We start from the raw sequence: 20347 nt of genomic DNA on the forward strand, positions 1-20347 counted from the left end.
TAATTCCCTAACTTAACCATTTATATCAAGTAAAAACATGCCTTATCGGTTGAGTACTACAGTTTACTCACTTCAGGTGTTTGTTCTTGAAGCACAGTCCGATCCTGGATCCTCTTTTGTGACTTTATGTAACTCTCCATCCTCACTGACCTTTATTAACCCGGAACAAAGCTACAGCACAGAGAGAATAGCCCTTAAACACACATTCATATGTATCCTGTGCGCAAACTGTACATTTAAACACCCACCAATTTATACATCTGTCAATGATGATTTCATTATGATTTAATATGAATACATTTTCTTTATTACAATGTTATTCTATTCATAGAATGCATTTAATATCAAACTCCTCCATGAGAAACATACAATTAATAAAAAGCACAAGACTTTGTTAAAAACCTTAGAAATTCTTGAAAAAAAAAAACTATTATATACCATCACATAAGTATACTTAAACATCATCTTCTGTGCTTTGGACATTTTTGATTATTCTCAAAATTGTGTTGTTTATACAAGATTTTTTAATTGTATGGCCCCACCTCTAATACATAACTTTTAACAAGTTAATCAAATCCACCATATCTCCTCCTTTTTAAACCCTTTACGGAGTCAGCTTTCCTGGGGAAAACTACAACTCAGCAGAGCGCACAACCACATGACAGCAATAAGAGTTCTGGATCTATCTAAAGGTCTGTCTGCTCATTACTATCAGATATGCTGGATCATTAGCTTCTTTTAAATCCTCTCTTAATAGCTTTACTCTTAATGTTTAACTATCCACAACTACTCTTTTCATCTGATTTGTTTGCTTTCTTTTTTTTCTTGTGGTGTTTTTGTGAATAATTTGTTTAACCTTGTTAATAAAAGTGCCATGTAGATAAAAATTATACATTTTTCAAAAGTCAGCAGAAAAACTTCTTGTATAGTAAAAATGTTACCTTTACCTCTTGTCTTGCTTTTAACTTGACTAACATGGGTGTAAATGAGTGTTTTTATAATGTATTCATCTGTGTACATCTAAATGATTGTTCTTGTAACATTTAACTGATGTACATATGTTTGATTTTTATTTTGAATAACTTTATTCCTTTTTCCTGTTGTCTTGAGCTGCCTGTAATGCAAAGATTTCCCCCATGGGCGATCAATAAAGTTTATCTTTATCTTGTATGTGTGTCAGTTTTAAACCAAATCCAGTAGCCTACAAAGCATGACATGATAACTTTCAAGTTTAGAAATTCAAGTATTCCTCATTAAATGTGCATGCTACATTTTAAATATTGTTCTGTGCTTATCTGGAAATCACGACACGTTTAGTGTGTGCTTACAGGTGTGCATTTCCACGCGTTTCTATCCCTCCATGTTGCTGTCTGTGTGTGTTATGTGAGCCTGTGTGCAGGTATTTGCCCTACTTTCTGCAGGGTGGGAGCCTGTGCAAAAGAACTGCATGTACACTCACTGTTGCTGATGGTTTATGTGGCGTTAAGCCGGAGAAACTCCACATCCCCTTTTTCTTGTGCCTGTCCCCTGTATGTATACGTGGGTCTGGGAGTGTGTGTTTGTTTGAATGTGTGTTTGTTTCCAGCTCTCACCGGGTTGGGTGCGATATTACTGAGGGGCTTCCTGCTGCATCCATCTGCCTGAAAACTAAAGCTCTGAACTGTCACTGCACATCGCAGGTATGTAGTCACGATTTAACAACATGCACTGACGTGGGTGTCATGATTAGTACGTCCTGTAGAGAGAGAAAAAAAGGGTGGTAGCCCGTTAGCTGACATGCTAACTTTACTAGTTGTGTCTCCGGGAATTTGCGCTAGCTAGCTAGTAATCCAGCAAGGTTAGCATCGCACTGAGGCGTGGGAGCATGCTAACAAAGCTGCTGCTGTGTTACGTCAGACTCGTCAGTTTCCATTCGACATTGAACAATGTATGTTTGGGATTACTCGATGCTGATGCTTTCGTTTGCATGTGTAAATGTGAGCATTTCGTGCATATTTCCGAGCGGCAGTCGAGCGGCTAATGTCAACAGCTAACGCTAAGCTAACGTTAGCTTGCCCCCGTCAACCTGCTCGCCAACCTCGGCTGGTCAGTCACCTGTTTACCTGAACTGTCACCTGTATACACCTTACAATATGGGTTTATTATAAAGATAGGAATACCTTGAGCTTCGGACAGCTACTAATTGTCTTAAGTGTTGCATTACGGCCACCCACTGTGCAGAATAGCCTCAGACACTGACCCCAGGAGCTACTGGACTCGCGCACAGGTGCTCCAGATGATGCACGCGGCTTAATTGATGATTCATTAGCAGCTCCTTAATTCTCACCTGTGTCACCTTCAGCCGCAGCTTTGCGACTTGACTCGAAATTGTAACAAATCTGTGCAGAAAACCTGAATCTGACCGCAACAAAAGGAGATACCGTTTGTTTGGGGTTTTTTCTGCTATTTTGATTATTTAATTTGTCTACGAAAACAAAATGTTGAAAAAGTTGTGACGCATTCCCATCGAAAAATCTCGCAGCATGTTACAGTCAAAATTTAGCAATCCAAAGATGTGAAGTTTTTCTGAGCAAAGTTATACATTTGAGAAGCTGGAGTAATGAAATGTTTGGCACCATTGTTTTCTGTTTACTGAAATAAATGTCCAGCAATATTTGTGGTTTTTGTTCTACATTAGCCTCATGATTAATCATTCTTATTCATTTCCATCTTCACAGGTTTTCAGCAGACAGTGAGGCTGGTGGATGTCCTTCTCTCTCAGGCTAACAAAGGAGCTCCTCAAACACTTGAACCTCAGCGGCGCAGCAGTTTGAAAGCTTCCAGCAGACTAATGACTGTTTGAGGGGACGCGGACCCACCGTGGCCCATGCACTGTACCCGTTTCCCTCCCTGTCCTCCTTATCCCTCAAGCTGACGCAAAACCCCAGACACCTACCCCCCCTCCCCCATCCCCACTCCCACTCCCACCCCATCCCCAGCGACTCGCCTCCTCCTCCCATGCCGCCTGGCACTGAGACTGTGCACTACATCCACCTGCACAACTCCAGCCAGTCGGTGCTGGAGGCTCTGCGCACGCAGCGGCGGGAGGGCCTCTTCTGCGATGTGACCGTGCGGATACATGATTCTTCACTACGTGCCCACGCCTGTGTCCTGGCAGCTGGTAGCCCCTTCTTCCAGGACAAGCTGTTGCTGGGTCACTCTGAGATCTCCGTGCCACCGTTGGTCCCGGCTGAAACCGTAAAGCAGCTTGTTGATTTCATGTACAGCGGCTCTTTGGTTGTGTTGCAGTCTCAGGCCCTCTGCATTCTCACTGCTGCCAGCATCTTGCAGATCAAGACGGTCATCGACGAGTGCACCCAGATTATCTCTCAGAGGAAGGCTGCGGCGGGTGCGGCGGCTGCAGCTGCTGCAGCAGCGGCAGGAAGCGCGATGCTTGGTGGAGTTCTCCCTAAACAAGAGGAGCGCGGTGGTGGGAAAGGAGCAGAGAGAGGGAGTAGTGGAAGCTGTTCTGTTAGTGCCGCAGGTGGAGGATATGCAAACTTCTCTAACTTCATGGCTGAATGTGGGGCGAGCAACATGGGCGGGGGGATGGGGGGTGCGAGCGTCAGTGAGGGAGGCCCAGGCCCGATGGATCAGGCTAACACCGTGAGTCTGATGGAGCTGGGCAACATGGGTCCAGGATCCATGTGTGGAGGCGACGGACTGGGCCCTGGGGCCGGCACAATCCTTATGAAACAGAGCCCCAGCTGCACTCAGGATGTCAGATACAAGCTGCGAGACCTGTTGGCGCAGACGGCCAACGGAGCCAGCACTAGTAGCACAGGGAACCTCTCAGCGGGCTGCAGCTCCGGTGTGGGCAGCGTGGACAGCATCGGCAGGGACAGCCTCCGCGGCAACACGACCGACCTCTCTGATGACCTGGTGGGGATAGACCGCTACAGCGAGGAGGAGGACCTGGACGGGAGAGAGCGGGGAAGAGACGGGGACAGAGACAGGGGGGCGAGCCACAGCCGCAAGCAGAGGCAGCCGCTCAGACTCCAGGTAGAGGGATAAGGGGAAGGGTTGCCATGGTTACAGCTTTCAGGCATGCAGAGCTGCAACGGTTTTCTTTTCTTTCCTTTTCTGCTTTTCCCTCTTCTCGCACTGCATTGGCGTATATCGCTGAGATGTTTCTGCACTTTGCACAACTGAGGAGAAGCTCTCGTGTTAACTTCAGCAGTAACTGCCTTGTTGATGTTCTATGGACTTCTGCATGTTTACTGTAGGTCATTAAACTTACTAGTACCTGCCTGAAGGGTCACTGTGCTGACCATCTTCTGCTTTTTAGCTCCTGCCACTGTTGTAGACCTTATGCTGTATAAAAGACTGAATTGGACCTTTTTTCTCTGTAGGTGCTGGGAGGAGAAGGAGTGGTGGTGAAAGATGAGGGGGTTCAGGACCCAGATGGGACTGTCTATGCTTTGGAGGACGGTAGAAGAGGCGGAGAGCAGGATGGCTCCCAGGAATCTATGGCAGGCTTTGGACAGGTGGGTTTTACTCAGAGCTGCAGCTTTGGAGGCCAATGAAGAAGACCTACTGATAAAGACCAAGTTGGTCATATTTTAAATGTTATAAGAGATGTAATGCTAATTTTCACTGGACATTTAAATAATTTATCAGGCCTTACTTGCAGAAGGAAGATCCAGAGCATCTTACGGAATAAATATCTCCGTTGCAAATTGTTTAAGAGGGAAACTTAGAAAATGATGCTTGTATTTTAAATGTATTCTTAGCATTTCTGTCACAAATCTTGAAGTAAGAGGGAAGAAAATTGTGGAGCGGATTTCTGCCGCAGCCTGCTGTACCCTGCAGACTACACAAGAAACATCTGCCACAGAGTCAAAAGGATTCCGCTCTGCCTGTCAGTATTTTTTCTGAAAATTGTTGCAGAGAAAGTCAGTTTAGAAATGGATAAATCTGCTCTGTTGACAAGACTAAGGGGTCTTGTTTTTCTTTAAGAGCAGCAGAGCATTTGATCACCAATTTGGCCAGCTCTACTCATAATAATAATAATAACATCTTCTGTTTTTAAGAAGATACTCTTCAGTTCACATGACATGTTGTCAAGCAAACTTGCATATCACAGTACTTTTAATAAACAATATCTTCTGTCTGTATACTAATTAACTTGTAACATAAAAATTAAAAGCGCTATAGCAGAATTTATCTTAAACCCCATTATGCATTTGTATGGAAATAGTTTAATTCTAAAGTTCATTTAGGCTTTTATACAGATGTTGTTTGGCTCTTGCTGTAATTGATCCCAGCCAGGTGAAAATGACATCTGTCCAATTTGACAATTTTTATGAAAAATATTTATTTTATATATAATAAATATAAATAATAATAATATTTATATATAAGACTTTACCTCTTCTTCTCTTCAAGCTGTCAGTCGGTCCCCCTGTAGAAGAATCAGTTAATCAGGTGTTAAATGTAACTCTACAATGTGCCAAACGAGGGCTTAAAGTATTCCAAGCAAGTTTCTACATGTGTTATGATAACATTCATTCAGCATACGTTATGTTAGCAGCAGTTAATATTAGCAAGGCTGAGGCTGTTGCGTATGAGGTAAAATAGCCTCCTGATAGGAAAAGTCAGAATTCTCAAAATGTTTATTACCAGTTCTTTATGCAATGGTCAGTAATCAGAAATCTATCCAGCTCATATGTTACTACAGTGTGTAGATTGTAACATACAGAAACCATGAATTATAACAGTGGATAAAATGCATGATATCACGGTGTTCACATGCATTGTTTTTTCAGGAATTCCAGCTGGTTGTTTTTATGTAAATTGTCATGTAAGCACTCCACAAAACGAGCAGTATTTAGATCCATTTCTCGATTTTCAGTGTTTCTCGCTGCGCTTGATAGCTAAGGCAGCCACATTAACAACACATGCCCTCTGCCTTAACTACTGTTGTACAGAAAGAAAACAAATTGATTAAAATCCTCTTGCGTCTCTGAGATCCTCATGTGTCCGTGATAGATACTGTTGGATGCTCCCGTCGGATAAGACCCCCAGAGTTCAGGCTGCATCGGGGCATCAGCTGGTGGTTGAGGGGTGGGGGCAACAATCAGAACTGCGTGGTCGATAAAGAAACAGCCTGCTGTAGTCTGTAGCTTCAAAGTTATACAAACAAACTACGTTACAGAGCGCTGTGTTGGATAACTGGATGTAACCCTCTAACAGACTTTGCTTTTGGTTTGGTAACAAAAACTGTTTTTGAAATGTTGCAGCTTTTCATATTCCAGTCAGTTGTACTTTTTAAAAGAACTTTCAAAATAAAGAGGCGGTTTTTTGTAACTGCTTGTATTGGCCTATTATTAGTATTAATTGTATTATAATAAATGTATTTATTTTGTGTACATGTTACTTGTTTTAATATACAGTGTATGATTAGTTGTTTTTTTGGTCTTTTATTCCTTTATGAGGTTTTAATCCATACTACCCTTCATTGTATGTATGGTTTAAACTCCAGTATTACTCATCAGGTTTTCTGCCTAGCCATACATCCAAAAACAACTTGCCTCTGTTTTTACAGTACTGTAGATCGACTGGTCGGACCGCACTGTGCAGGATGATCTCATTTCAACTCAAGTACTCTTGCATCTATAGGCAATATTGGGGTTGAGGGATAAAAATAGGTTATAAATGCCAGAGCTCGACTGAGGTGAGCTTTCTGAGGGCAATATAATTGACTTCTCTTATTGTGAATTTTTCAGCTAGAATCTAAATAGATAGATCTTCCCTATGTGGCTCTTCAAAAGGCACACAGTAGGGGTGTGAAGAGACACCACTATCTGTATCTGTTCAACCAAAGAATGATCTATATCTGTATTCGGATGTAAACCGGAAGTGGGCGTGGTGGGTTTTTTTGTTCAGTTTTCTTGCAACACTTATCTTTATTTGTAATTTGATTAAATCTTAATCAAATTACAAATGAACATTGGGTTTTCACATCATGTTAATTCTGGCAATGCAGTTGGGCCTTCAAAGCATTAAAATGGATTTACTTTTGGCATATAACATATATATAATATCACACTGCAGTTGAATCTGTTTCTATTTCTCTTTCTTTTAACTAAAGTTTTATGAACTATCTGAACACTAAGTCAAAATACAATGAAACATATGATGGCTTTACTTTTTAAATGGGTGTAAATTGACTGAGATACAACATGTAACCATAGGCTGTATTTAACATGTATTATTGTTTACATTCTTTAGGTATAAGATAAGAACAATAAGAACACCGCTGGTGTGCAGCCCACTGCCTGAGAAGAGCTTGTGTATAACCTTCCGTAATGTGGAGGACTAAATTAAATGATCTTTGACTTCAGCAATTTTAAAGACAGGATGTTAACACCTCCTGTTAAAAGGACACTTTCTTAGCTTCATTTTGATGTACGTTGTGGAGGCCTAACTGAAATGAAGCCACGGTCTCAGGGAATGAATCAAAAGGGAGGGGCAGAGGAATATGACTGGAGCTGCAGAGACTCAGGCGGCTCGTGCTGCGTCAATGAAGCACGTAACATAAAACTTGACTTTTTTTTAAATTCCGGATTATAACGAGCATATTTTTTTTATATGAAAAATATCCACATCCATCTTATTGTCAGTGCCTTTCAACACTGGATTCTGGCTCATCTCTAGTACTCAGGCCTCTGCTTAAAAAATAATTTACCTTTGTTTTTTTCCCGTTATTAACCAGTTCCTGTGCTGACAACTTAATGCTCCTCTGTGATTCTTTGCGTAAATGCTTTGATTGCTGTAAGTGCAATGCAGGAGTGAGTCTTTCTCATCCCTGCACTTTGGCAACAATAAAAGGCATTTTAAGGGATTAAAGACAGGTTTTAAATACTAGAGTCCAAAACACATCGGACTTTGGGAACCAATACCGATTATAGTAGTGAAATGATTCACGGATAACAAAAAATATAACTGATAACACCAATAGACCTTTTTACATTTATTGTTCATCCATGTAGACTAAATCTGACTACAAACAGTTATCAGGATGCAGTTCCATTAAGAGAGTTTTAGTTTTTCCTTTTATTATTGTGTCATACATAGACGAGAATTTCATTTAAACAAGGCGAAAGAACAAAGCATAAGATCCCAAACACAAGAGAACCCAAACAACATAATGACCTGACAGCAATGGAACTCGTACAGTAAAACATTTTTAAAAAGTACAATTTATAAACCCAACAAATGATTCGAGACCAGGAGGACCGAAGATGTAAGACGACATAACCAACTGAAATAAATAGAAACATGAAAATGAAACAGCGGCAATAAAAAAATAGATGGAAGTAAAAGCAAAATATTTCAATAAAAACTTTATGAAAAGATTTTTTTTAAATATATAGATATGCAGAAAAACATGCCAGTGATAAAATACATGGATGCATTAAACCGAAGCCGTAAGAGCGATAAAGGAAGTCATAAGTAAAGATATGTTGGACATTGTGGAGCATTTATTAACTGGAATGTACAAATCTTTTCTGTTTGGATTGTGAACTGATTTCATAAAAATGTATCGCAATGTTAAGTTACTTAGTCAGCTTTTTTTTTTTTTTTTACGTTGCACTTAGTCAAACAAAATGGGTAAACTGTCCCTAATGAACCAACTAAATGATAACCATTTCTAAATCAGCCCCAGCGTTGTTTTCTCATTACATCTTCTGTCAAAAAAGTATCCACACCCTTAAGATAAAAACATGCCTGTCAGCTGACAGATATAACTGTCAAGCCCGAGTAATGCAAATAATAAATGATGAGGTCTTTATATATGTAAACAAAAGAGGACTTGATTTTTTACACATGGCCTCGTTTGTTGAGGTGAAGCTTGGAGACTTGCAGGCTCTACATGCATGGAGCTGGTAAGAGTCCTTCTCAAAGACAGCTCAGGAAGGTGTTATGCATAAGGAATGTCATTATAAGAGAACCTGTGACCTGAAAAAGAAGGTGCTTTATGAAAGAGGGTTTTATCTTTTTTTCAACCGTCCTTGAGCTGTAGCCAAATCATGAAACTATTAAAACTGGTGTCATTTTTTTGGTTTGGAGATGTGTGTGTTCGATCTTGAATAAAGTCCATATGTGATTGTGTGTCTTTCAGGACTTCTATGATGAGCAGGGGGTGTTTTCAGAGAGTTTCTGGCCCCAGAGTGAGCCTCCTCAGGCAATGGCTTTCAACCCCAGAGGAAGGGTCAACAAGCCTCTGACTCCACCTCCAACCACACAGTCCATCAACAACCAGGTCAGCGTGCTCACTGTCTTATACTATCCACTGTAATGATGTTAAATCTGTCCTGAATGTTCTTACAAACTTGGTATAGAGTTAAATGAAGGCAGAGTTACAATGGCAGATTGAGTTACAGTTGGAAAACGAACACACTTGACTTTAACACACATCTCAACTCTTTGTTCAGCCTGGATGCTGCTTGGCTTAACCCTCACTGCAGACTATTGTAAATAATTCATGCCTTTCCCCACACTAGATTATCCAAACACTAAATATTTTATTTTTTCTGTCTTTTTTTTGTGTGTGCATAAGCCAACATGGGCGTTAAAGAAGAAAATCCATGGGGAGCCAGTAGCATAGTGGTTGGTGTTCGCGCCCCATTTACGGAGGCTGTAATCCTCCGAATCGTTCCCCACTTCCCTCTTTCCTCTTTCTGACTCTGTCCACGGTCCTATCTCTACAATAAAGGCCCAAAAAGCCCAAAAATGGAGGAAATCTATGTCATGTGTAGTTATAGTCTATGTGCATGGAGATCACAGCAGTCGCATGCATACACTCTATGCATTGTGCAGCAGTCACAGTATGTAAACGTTACTCCCCCTCCCATTGGCTTGAGTTGAATTCTCCGGATAATATCCTGCTAACTTCACAAATTAGCTAACTTGGACTTGCTGTGGAAAAAATACGAGGAGTCTGGCAGAAGAAACTCTGTGTGAAGTCAGAGCTAGACATGTGGCTGTTTGCTTTCACACATACAGCTCCTTCTGCAAATATCAGGAGTTTCTCAGAAGCTTTCAGCCAGTTGTGAAAGTCCAATTATATATATAATATTCATGCTATCATTAGCCTGCTAACACGACAATGCAGCAACAAGCACAATTTTGTCCGCTGCGTGCACTTAGCACTTAGTGCTTAATTATGCTGCGTTCCAATTTGCTAACTCCTTCGAGCAAACGCGAGGGGAGAGGAGTTGGAGGTGTGTCGTTGTAGGAGAGCGAAGGATTCTAAATAGCGCTTGTTTAGGTTTCATGCTAGTGCTCAAGCGCGACATCTACTGGAACAAAAAGTCATGCATTCTTCCTTTAACAACAAAACCGGTCTTAAAAAAACTTATGTAAGCCAAATCAACTTATATTCAGAGGATTGAAATGTGTTAAGAGTAATAAACTACCAACAAAACATTTTTGAATTATAGGGCATTAACCTAACTATGGAAAAAAGGAACTTGTTGCAGATTGGAAAGTAAATTAAAACAAATAAAGGGAATGGTAAATTAGTGAAGTGTTCGATGTCACAAGAAGGATAATAATTTTGACTGGCCCACTGAGCTGGAAGGGAGTTTTTTAAAGTGAAATGAGCCATTCAATGGCGCTGCAAGGTCTTCCTTCACTGTGGTTACAGGGAGATGCTGCCATGTCTTACCCAAGGTGTCCCTAAAGGGACAAAGTAGCACGTGATTAATGTGATTTCAAGCCTTAATCGCATCATGATGAGTGTGATAACGCTGACTGCCCGAATTATATTATGTTATAAAAACATTGTACAGAATGCACATGCAGCAATGTCCACTCTTAGGGTCTCTTTGAATGCAAAATATAGATACAAATATAGATTGATTGATGTTAGCTGCTTGCTGCCAATGTGATTCCGCTTTCTTGGTTTTGCTGCGTCTTAGTACCAAGCCTCCCCACACGAAGGTCACCAGTTGTGTTGCACGAAGCCCCCAAAGGCTTAGTTAAGAGTTTGAAAGCTGTTTGCAAATCCATACCAACAGTTTATAAGACTGTGCACACGGATTGGCTTTGGAAATCAGTGCTTATCATTTACAAAACTGAGCGGTCTGTCCAGACCAAAGAAATCTGGATTATGTTAAAATTTACATATTGTTTGCTATTCTACCTGGTGCATACAAAAACAAAATACTGGGGATGGAGAGAGAACTCCCATGATTCCCCGCCAGCCTCAACGTCATCTTTTGTTATTGTTTTGATTGGGAATTTACATACTTGACATGCTTTAAACAGCCAATAGTCCCTAATTTACTTCTTAATAGCATTAAGTTAACCCTTTGAGTCACCATTTGTCCGGTTGGGGAGGTAAAAAAATGTTCCTCCTCCATGAGTAGGCATGACAGAAAACTTTTGAGGACTACTGTATTATATATGAATCTGTGCAGTCTCTCTGATTTTGAAGATTTGAAAAGAGAATAATGGAAAACTAAAGTTATGTCAATATAATTGAAATGAACAGGCTTATATAAGCAATGTTTGAAGATGGTGTATGAGAGAGTAAAAAATATCATAACAATGTAACTTTTTTTGTTTGTTTTTCCCAAAGAAACAGTGATATTAAAAAAAAGCAAACCATAAAATCAGAAAAAATCCCAACAATGATCAGCCCTCTACATATATAGAAAAAAATTTAATCAATGATGGGAAAAAGCTAAACACATTTTAATTTGATTTATATGAAGTAAATATAAATATATATGACCCCGTGCTAAAAGAGGATGTTGTTTTTCCCTCTTTAGCTTCTTTTCCAGTACCCAGTGAGCCAATCACAGCCCGCTCCCTACTATGTGGGCGGGCCCATGGGAGGGATTGACAGCATGGCAGCGACTGAGCCCAGTCAACAAGTTCCGCCACCGGCGTCCATGACCCCGGCTCCGCCTCCCTCCACCTCCTCCTGCTCTGCGGGCCCCTCCCCTTCTTCCCAGGGATCTGAGACCTCGTTCGACTGCACGCACTGTGGCAAATCTTTACGTTCCAGGAAGAACTACAGCAAGCACATGTTCATCCACTCGGGTAAGACACGCCAACTTCTCCTCAACCTTTTTATTTATTTGAGAGTTTATGGTTGTAATTATTTTTAGTCTTATGCCGCGGCTCAAAATCCTGTGAGATGGAAAGACATAGAAACAGGAAACTTTGCACAATAACTTGAAACAAAACACGATTTTTGACAGGCCATGCCCCCCATAGCGTAAGTTGGATCGACTTGAAGTTTGAGCTCTAAAAACCATCAAAGTCCACCATGATGGATCTTCAGCCATTTTTAATTTTAGGAAAATAACATTTTCACATAGTTGGTACCATATTTTCTGTGGATGCTCATTGGACCAGGTTTATTAAATAATTTACAACGGTTGTTGATAGCTTATTTAGTTTTCGTGATCAGTAATACAATTTGACGGCAGAGCTTTTCAGAGAAATGGCAAAATTCATTAACCACTCATCCAATCATTGTACATTCTGGTCCAGATTTTCAGATGCTTTGGTGGTGAGTATTGATCAAAATCTTAAGTGTTACACTGATTAATGAAAGTGGGCGTGGCCTATCACATATTTGCTCATATCTCAAGTTGCCTTTGATCAATCCTGATGAAACTGACTGGAGACTTATTTGGCTAAACAACATACACACTTTGACTGTCAATTCTAAGAAAAAACAAATTATTCTGGGGGGAAACTAACATTAAGGAGAAAGGAGAGGCTGGAACTTTGCAACCCCTACCCAGCAGGGGCAGCAGCGATTCAGAGGGCTGTGGTGCCACTGAAATTGACGAGCCACAGAGGAGCTCTCAGTGTAACAGCATCTAATTCGCAAACTCACACCCCCTGCTCAGACTCTCTGCATCTCAGCAAACACACAGACATAGAAGGAAGAAAACCTCAAAACTTCACTGAATAAATACTGGTATGAGAAGCACTTATTCATTTTGATTCAAGGTTAATGTTTGTGGTGGAATGCTGTTTATGTAGTTATGTATTCATGCAAACCAGTATTGTTCAATTTATTCGATTTATTTGAGGATGAGATTTGATTTACCTTGTTTAGAAATAATAAGGTTTGTGTTGGGTTTAATGCTACTGAAGGAGCGTTTAATTTTGGCTGTCAATAATTTAAAAATTTTTTATATATTAGACGTGGGCAGGAGTTAAAGTCTTTATATGCGATTTCTTGATCCAGCAGATGTCGCCCTTGAGCACCAGTATGAAACCAAAACAACTTGCGGTGCATTGCTGTGTTAGCATGCTAATGCTAGCAATCTTTATTATGCTCGTATCTTCACACTGCATGTAAATTTACCTGAAATGAGCGTGATCTAGAAACACAGTTAAGCAGTGAGTACAGTATGTTATTCTTCTTTTCTCTAGTCCCTCAATTAAACAACTTTTATACACGAGGGGAGGAATCAGCCGGCTGTCCTGGCGATGTAAACAAAGTGAAGATAGGACTCTGAAAACTCTGAAAGCATCACAGACAGTGGGACTCGGGTGTTACACCCATTGTAGACAGTCATGACTCACAGAGTTATTTTCAGAGGATATACTTGATTTCTATTACATTTAAGTGTGAAAAATCATATAAAGCCTTTAAAGTAAGAATCCTCACATAACTTTACACACACTACGACAAATGGTGAATAAGTGAGTGAGGAAATATTAGTGTGTGGTTGATCTTCCTCTGTTTTCATATTAAACCAGCTGAAATTGACATTTTTTCAACTTGTTGAGGCTTGAAACTAGCTTGTTGCTGTTTGGGGCATAAACTTTCTGATAATATTTGTAATGAATCAACCTGAAACTTTACCCTTCAAAGGTTCATCACAGACTTAGTGGCTTTGTCTCTTTAATGTCAAAGTTTAGGTTTTAATGCATAAAACTTGATGATTTGCATCCAAGTCTTTCTTATGAAACCTTGTTTCTTTTGTTTTCCTCCAAGAAAATCTCACAAACCACAGCAAAATTCCTGTGCAGCACAAAAAAGAAGACAGACAAAATTGGAGTCAAGTTGTTGACAAAAGTGAAGCACCTGAAAAAAGTTAAATAAACTAATGCTGTAATCGAAAGTTGTGTTCAAGTTTTACATTCAGGAATGTTTTGGATCCATATATTTTCTGTACAAATGTGGACTGTTGCATGACCAAACCTTTAATCTTTGGTTTTAGAGACTCTTGAAAAGTTGAACCATTTGTAAACACTCAAAGAAATGATGTCACAGTTTTCATGAGTTTAAAAGGTTCAATATGTTTTTAAGGGGGGTGTTCACACATCCAACCATCTCATGAAGTAGGTGCGTAGGACAACAAACTGTCACTTTTCTACATGAACATGTTTGTACTTGTTGTTTCACCAGGTCAAAAACCTCATCAGTGCTCCATCTGCTGGCGCTCCTTCTCCCTGCGCGACTACCTCCTCAAACACATGGTGGTGCACACTGGAGTCAGGGCCTTCCAGTGCTCCATGTGCGGCAAGCGCTTCACCCAGAAGAGCTCGCTCAACGTGCACATGCGCACCCACCGTGCCGAGCGCACCTTCCAGTGCAACGTGTGCCACAGGGCCTTTACCCACCGCACCTTGCTGGAGCGCCACGCCCTGCAGCACGCCCACCATGTCCCCCAGGCTCAGGCCCAGGGGCGTGGGCCCGACATGACCTCACCTACCAAGCACAGTCCTCCGGCTCTTGGAGGACCCTCAGGTATGGCTGGCGCGGCTGGCATGGTCGGCAGCATGGCCAACATGCCCAACCACGGAGCTTCCTCCACCTAGCCAGAGAAAGAAAAGGGGAGATATGGGGGAGACAGGGGGATGTTAGTAAGCCCATTCCTTGAACCAACACTTATTTGGTCCTAACGGCCTTGTTGATCTTTTGTTCTGCTTGGAACAACATTTATGGGTTTCCCTTCTTTTTAGCTTAACGTCACCTTCAATCAGGGTTCCTACACAGGTCTGCAAAGGCTTTTGAGTATAAAAATGTCAAATTGAATCATGTTTCTAATTGCACAAAGAACTGGACATTTTTTTTAATTCTATTTCCACCTTTCAGAAAAAAAAGCCATGTTAAGTTGTAGTCCTACTGTCACTTCCTGTGTTGTTTTTTGGACAACAGATCTTAAGCTACAGAGTAGGGCTGCAAAATGAATGAAATTTCAATCATGATCACAATTTTGGCCGTTAATTATGACGTTAAAATGCATGCTTCGCCCATAGAAACTATGATAATTATTATCATAATAATTACCCTTTTTAAAGGCACGCGCACACACTTAGCCTGTGCCCCACACAGTGGCTTCTCCTGCCCCACCTCCTTTTTTGTCTTAACTTGTTTGTGTCTGCACTGTTGATCAGATGTACATTTTATCAAGTCATCCAAATAATACATTTTGTGTTTCATTTACGATTCCATTTTGATTCCATTGACAACAGCGGATCAGTGTGACATCAATCCTTGCACTTATCTTGCACTTTGCTTCTTTTGAGGTAGTTAAATTACTCTCATATTTTTTGATCAACCGGAAGTTCATTCTTTCTTTTTTTTCCAAAATAAAATAATTGTTATTCCAAATAGGGAATAAAATACACTAAGCATAAAACAGAACACAAGACAAAAAAAAGCACAGCAAAGAACAGTTCACTGTTAAAATCTCTTAAATGCCCACCTTACTTACAAAAGCTTTCATATTAAACTAAAATATTTAGTTCAATTAAATGAGGAGGATTTACACTGAACGCCACTGCTGGGTCATGTTTGACCTATTGTAAGTTGTCAGCGTGGGCCAAAAATTCCATAATATAGTTTTTACCTCACTTCAGCCCTGGCAATAGGTGAGTAGCAGGATATGTTTTTAAAATAAAAAAGGAGGAAAATAAATAAATAATCTTGATCTCATTATTTATCCAAATAATCATCTCAGATCATTTTGGCCAAAATCGTGCAGCCCTACTACAGAGCAACATCATTGACAAGCCTTTAAATAGCCAGACATTTTTTAGGGGGGTGGGTACTTTATTTGAAATCACAATGTGTAGGAACCCTGTTTTTAAGACACCAGGGAGTCACCAAAGAGGTTAGGACATCTTAAAAGGTTTGGGAGTGGGAGAGGGGGAGGGGGAGTCATAGAGTATCAAGGTGGAGGTAAGGGTGGGATTGGGTGGGGGGGGGTGGGGTGTGGATTGAATCAATGAGGAGATTCAAGTTGGAAAATGGGCAATGAAGGGTTTTGGGGGTTGCAGGGTTTCATTCACCCTCGATTCATTTAATTCAAATAAAAAATGTAAGATTCCTACCTGCTATCTTTAGCATCAGGTGTAACATAAGGCAAACGGAAACATGTTTTGTTTACAACCTAATCACCTATTGTTTGCGCTCTGTTGGAGGAATGTGTTTATCCTTAAACCTCAGCTTTCTAAAATCATGTCAAATCCAAATGATTTCTCTATGAAAATTAACTATGAAAATAAGAGACAGGTTGTGCCAAGAAAACAATAACTCTGCAACAGAGGAGGCTGGTATACATTACGAGCTGCTAAGCACACTTATTTCCATTCCAAAATTCACGCCATCATGATGTGTCATGTTGCAGAAGATGCAAAAATTCAGCAGGAAACCTGGTTAGTGTCAAGCCTGTAAAGAGGCGATGGAATTGTATTTTGTGCAGCAAATACAATGCAAGTGAGTGAAAACTCCCCAAAATAGTGCCAGCCTGAGCAGTTTTTGAATCGAGACTTATCAATAAGCAAGTGTACTGAGTTGTAAGGTGCCTTCATTGAGAAAATACTAAACTATCTGACATTTGCAATACTGCTGAGATGGATGACAAATCTCACGGTGTAGACCAGATCACAGATTATTTTCACAGAACACAGTAATGCAATAAACGATCTACTGATGGTTCTCGCTTACAACCACCTGCGGATATCTGCATGATAATAACAGACGTGGTAAGAGTGAGAGGAGAAAAGACACAGTTTTCATACATAGGGTTATATCAACGCATTACTACCAGATGCTGTGTGAAAGTCTACGAATGACTTTCATAAAAAAAGTCAGATGTCTGTGTAGGCTCTCAGTCATCAAGACCATAATCCAATTCCAGTTGCTTTTTGGATCAAGCTTTGAGTTACCAGCACCGTGAAGACTTTTCCCCTGACGGCTTCTTCAGTGCTATACTGACTGGTGGATGAGTAGAAATGATGTTGATAGATCTGCTCTGTCCACCAGTCAGTTTAAAACTGAACTAGTGTGTACACTCGGCCCTAAATTAGTTCAATTCAAAAATGAAAATATTTACTCTCTGCATGGAAGTCTGGCTATTTTACCCAGAGACATCTTGTTGTGTTGGCAAATTGTTTTAATCATATTCCATCTGGTACTCTATAACCATCTTAACATACTACAAATGGCATCTAGTCAACTTCCCTGCTAGCAAGCTAAGTTAGCTAGCTAGAACTTGACTTGGATTAACACCTGAATAAAATCCTTTTGGTCTCATCATGCAGCAAGTTAAATTCTCAGTGTTTAAGGATAGGGTTGTCGTCAACTGGCTGAAGATAATAACTTTCCTGTGTCATTTATTGACTTTTTGTGGCTAAAAATACAAACCAAATGCTTTACCATTAAATTCACTGAGGTGAATCAAAATACTTATTTTCCCCCAGTCCCTTTTAATGAACCTGAAAAGCCCTTTTTGTAAAACCTTTTACCACTTTTTAATGTCAAAGAAAATAATGCACTTCCTGAATGAACTGAATTGAATGTGAATGAAGCCCTGCGTTATTCAGGAGAAAATCAGGGGTATAAAGAGGGTAGTTGATGAATGAGTCTATGACGAAGGAAAGTAGTCCGGTCAAAATGAGACTACAGCAGGGATGGAAGGAAAGAGGGGAGGGGGGCTGGGGGTGGAGGAAGAGGAGGCGTGATGCACAGCAGTGTGAATGAAATTCACCATCATCCATCAGACAGCTTTGAAACATTTTCCACAGGCGCCACTGGTCGGCCCCAGGATCATATACCTCGAACCAGGACGAGCCTCTGACAGCTCGGAGGAACACTATTTTTCTCATTTGAAATGTTTGGGAAACATTTCAGCATGTTTTACACACCCACACACCTACAATTACCTCGGTGGTCCAAAGACAGGCATTATGCTTCATCTTTTAAGCTACATTAATGGAAGAAACAGTGAAAACTCAAGCTACAATAGATCTGTTTACTTTTTTGAAAGCTTACTAAAGTATATCTTTGAAAAATTCCTGTACATCGCTATAACGCTCAGTTCATTTGTTGCTCATGTGATTCTTGGATGCAGAAATAAGGCAGACATAAAAAAAAAAAAGAAACTTTTAAAGTGAAGAGAGCCATTCGGAGGAAGTTAAACTTGGTTGAATAACTACGACAAATCAATGATTTTTATTGGGATTTTTATTGAGTGTTTGGTTGTGTTTGTCTTTTGGGGCTCTGCTTAATAATACATGGGAAGTGTTTGTTGCTTAAAAAAAAAAGTAAAAGCTTTTCTCTCAGCACTATTAAAAAAAACAACTTTTTAACGTTTTAGTAAAAATAAATTAATCATGAAAATGTACAATCACCCCCTCAAGTTTTGACAAAGTCAAACTCGTGATAATGTTAATTATCACAATAATATTTATTACAATTTGATCTCTATGCACAGTTAAGTTTGCACATCTGTATACTTAGACCTAGATGTTGTGGTCCCCTAAAGTATTTGGCCTAAGATTGTTTTTTTGTTTGTTTTTTTAACACCTAAAAGGTGATCTGAAAAAGACCTTATGTGTCCCTGCTTTTTGCTCCTTTTCCTTAATGTGTGTCAGTTCAAGCATAATATGATACTCAGTAGATTACTTAAGCTTTATTATTAGAGCCTTCTTATTGACATGATTTCATAAGATGACCTCCCTAACAAGTGAAAAAACAATTCAGCTTGACAGCTTTTCAAATCTTGAGATAATTTGATGAAAGGAAATCAAGAATTATTTCCGTTTTTAGAAGAGTGAATTCAGCACACATCCAAATCCTTTGTGTCTGGATGTCACTATAAACTAAATATTGACATTAAATGTCCCGTTTTAAATGTGGAAAACTGCTTATTTACAGGGAGCAGGCTTGGCATCGTGCGTTCATTGGCCTATGAACAGTGCAAAAATAATTTGCAGACTCAGTAAGTTTGTTTCAGCCAGCGTTGTGGATTTAACAAAAAAAAGATTGAAAAAGAGTTTACGGGAAGCTGGACTGAAACTCCTCTAACTCACTGTTGCATATAAGCTAAATATAACTTTTAACGCCAAACTGTTGGTGCTTCTTTGGAAATACTTACCTCATTTGCCAGTTGCCAACACCATGCTGCGGTCTGGGTTTGGTAAATAAGCAGTGTTGAGCTGTTTCGGAGGTTTGTTCTATCCTCAGCAGTAGAAGTGATTTTGGTGCATCTTGTCTGAGGCGGACCCTTGTACAGTACTGTAATATGTGTGCTTTGAAGCCATGTCAGCGCATTGTATCGTACTGTGTTATGCCTTTTCTTGTCTTCTGTTTCTTTGTTTTATTGGGAGGGAAGTTGATAATTGTTTTTCTACATTAATATTTCTTTAACAGACGTTAAAATATGTCAGAAGAAGAAACAGTCATTTTATAAAATAAAAAAAAAACCACGTCATCGTAAAACCACATCTTTTATGTATTAAAAAAAAAGAGACTAAAGGCATGATTTAAACTTTTTTCTGAGAACTTAGATGTTGTACTCAATGAATTAATTGAATTTTAAAATTGAGTGATTTTAAAGATTTCTTTCTCCAAATAAAGTCTTCTATGGCTCTCAGGCCAGCTGCTCGTCACCGATTTCCATTCTTTCCAGCTTTGTGCTGTGTGTGTGTGTGTGTGTGTGTGTGTGCACATCATAAACTCACCTGGTAAAGCTTGATTTCATTCATTGTCTTGAAAACTGTTGAAGGCCAAGTCCACCATTCCCAAGTAAGTGTTCTGATGTTTGAACTCCACAGCCAAACACGATACATCACAAACCACACCAGTGTTATGAAATGTTATACACTTTCTTCTATGTGGGCGTTGACAAGTTTCTTACATGTCAAGCAGTCTTAAGGCTTTTCCATTCTTGGAGATCCCTCCATCATTAGGAAGCTTTGCGGATGTTTACATGCTCTTCACTCAGTCTGATGATTCATATATTTCTTCTGTCGTTTTTTTAGAAATAACTTCTTCAGATAGCAAAGACGCTTGCCAGATGCTGTATAATGTCTC

At 40.0% G+C, this 20347-nt stretch overlaps 1 protein-coding gene across 3 annotated transcripts; it reads left to right on the top strand.

The window, feature by feature from the left end:
- The first annotated feature begins 288 nt into the window (after nucleotides 1–288).
- zbtb45 (zinc finger and BTB domain containing 45) lies at nucleotides 289–16198 on the top strand. 3 transcript variants are annotated; one of them, XM_020639583.3, is made up of 6 exons: nucleotides 289–1679; nucleotides 2718–4041; nucleotides 4392–4526; nucleotides 9167–9307; nucleotides 11823–12096; nucleotides 14432–16198. In XM_020639583.3, the coding sequence occupies exons 2-6, from the start codon at nucleotides 2998–3000 to the stop codon at nucleotides 14842–14844; spliced, it is 2007 nt and encodes a 668-aa protein (XP_020495239.1). In that variant the 5' UTR covers nucleotides 289–1679; nucleotides 2718–2997; the 3' UTR covers nucleotides 14845–16198. The 3 variants fall into 3 exon arrangements, with proteins under 3 accessions (XP_020495239.1, XP_020495241.1, XP_020495240.1); XM_020639585.3 differs by lacking the exon at nucleotides 289–1679 and adding an exon at nucleotides 1729–1927; XM_020639584.3 differs by lacking the exon at nucleotides 289–1679 and adding an exon at nucleotides 1966–2085.
- The last annotated feature ends 4149 nt before the right edge of the window (nucleotides 16199–20347 follow it).

Source organism: Labrus bergylta, chromosome 1, assembly GCF_963930695.1.
Source record: "Labrus bergylta chromosome 1, fLabBer1.1, whole genome shotgun sequence".
In the NCBI taxonomy this organism is placed as follows: Eukaryota; Metazoa; Chordata; class Actinopteri; order Labriformes; family Labridae; genus Labrus; species Labrus bergylta.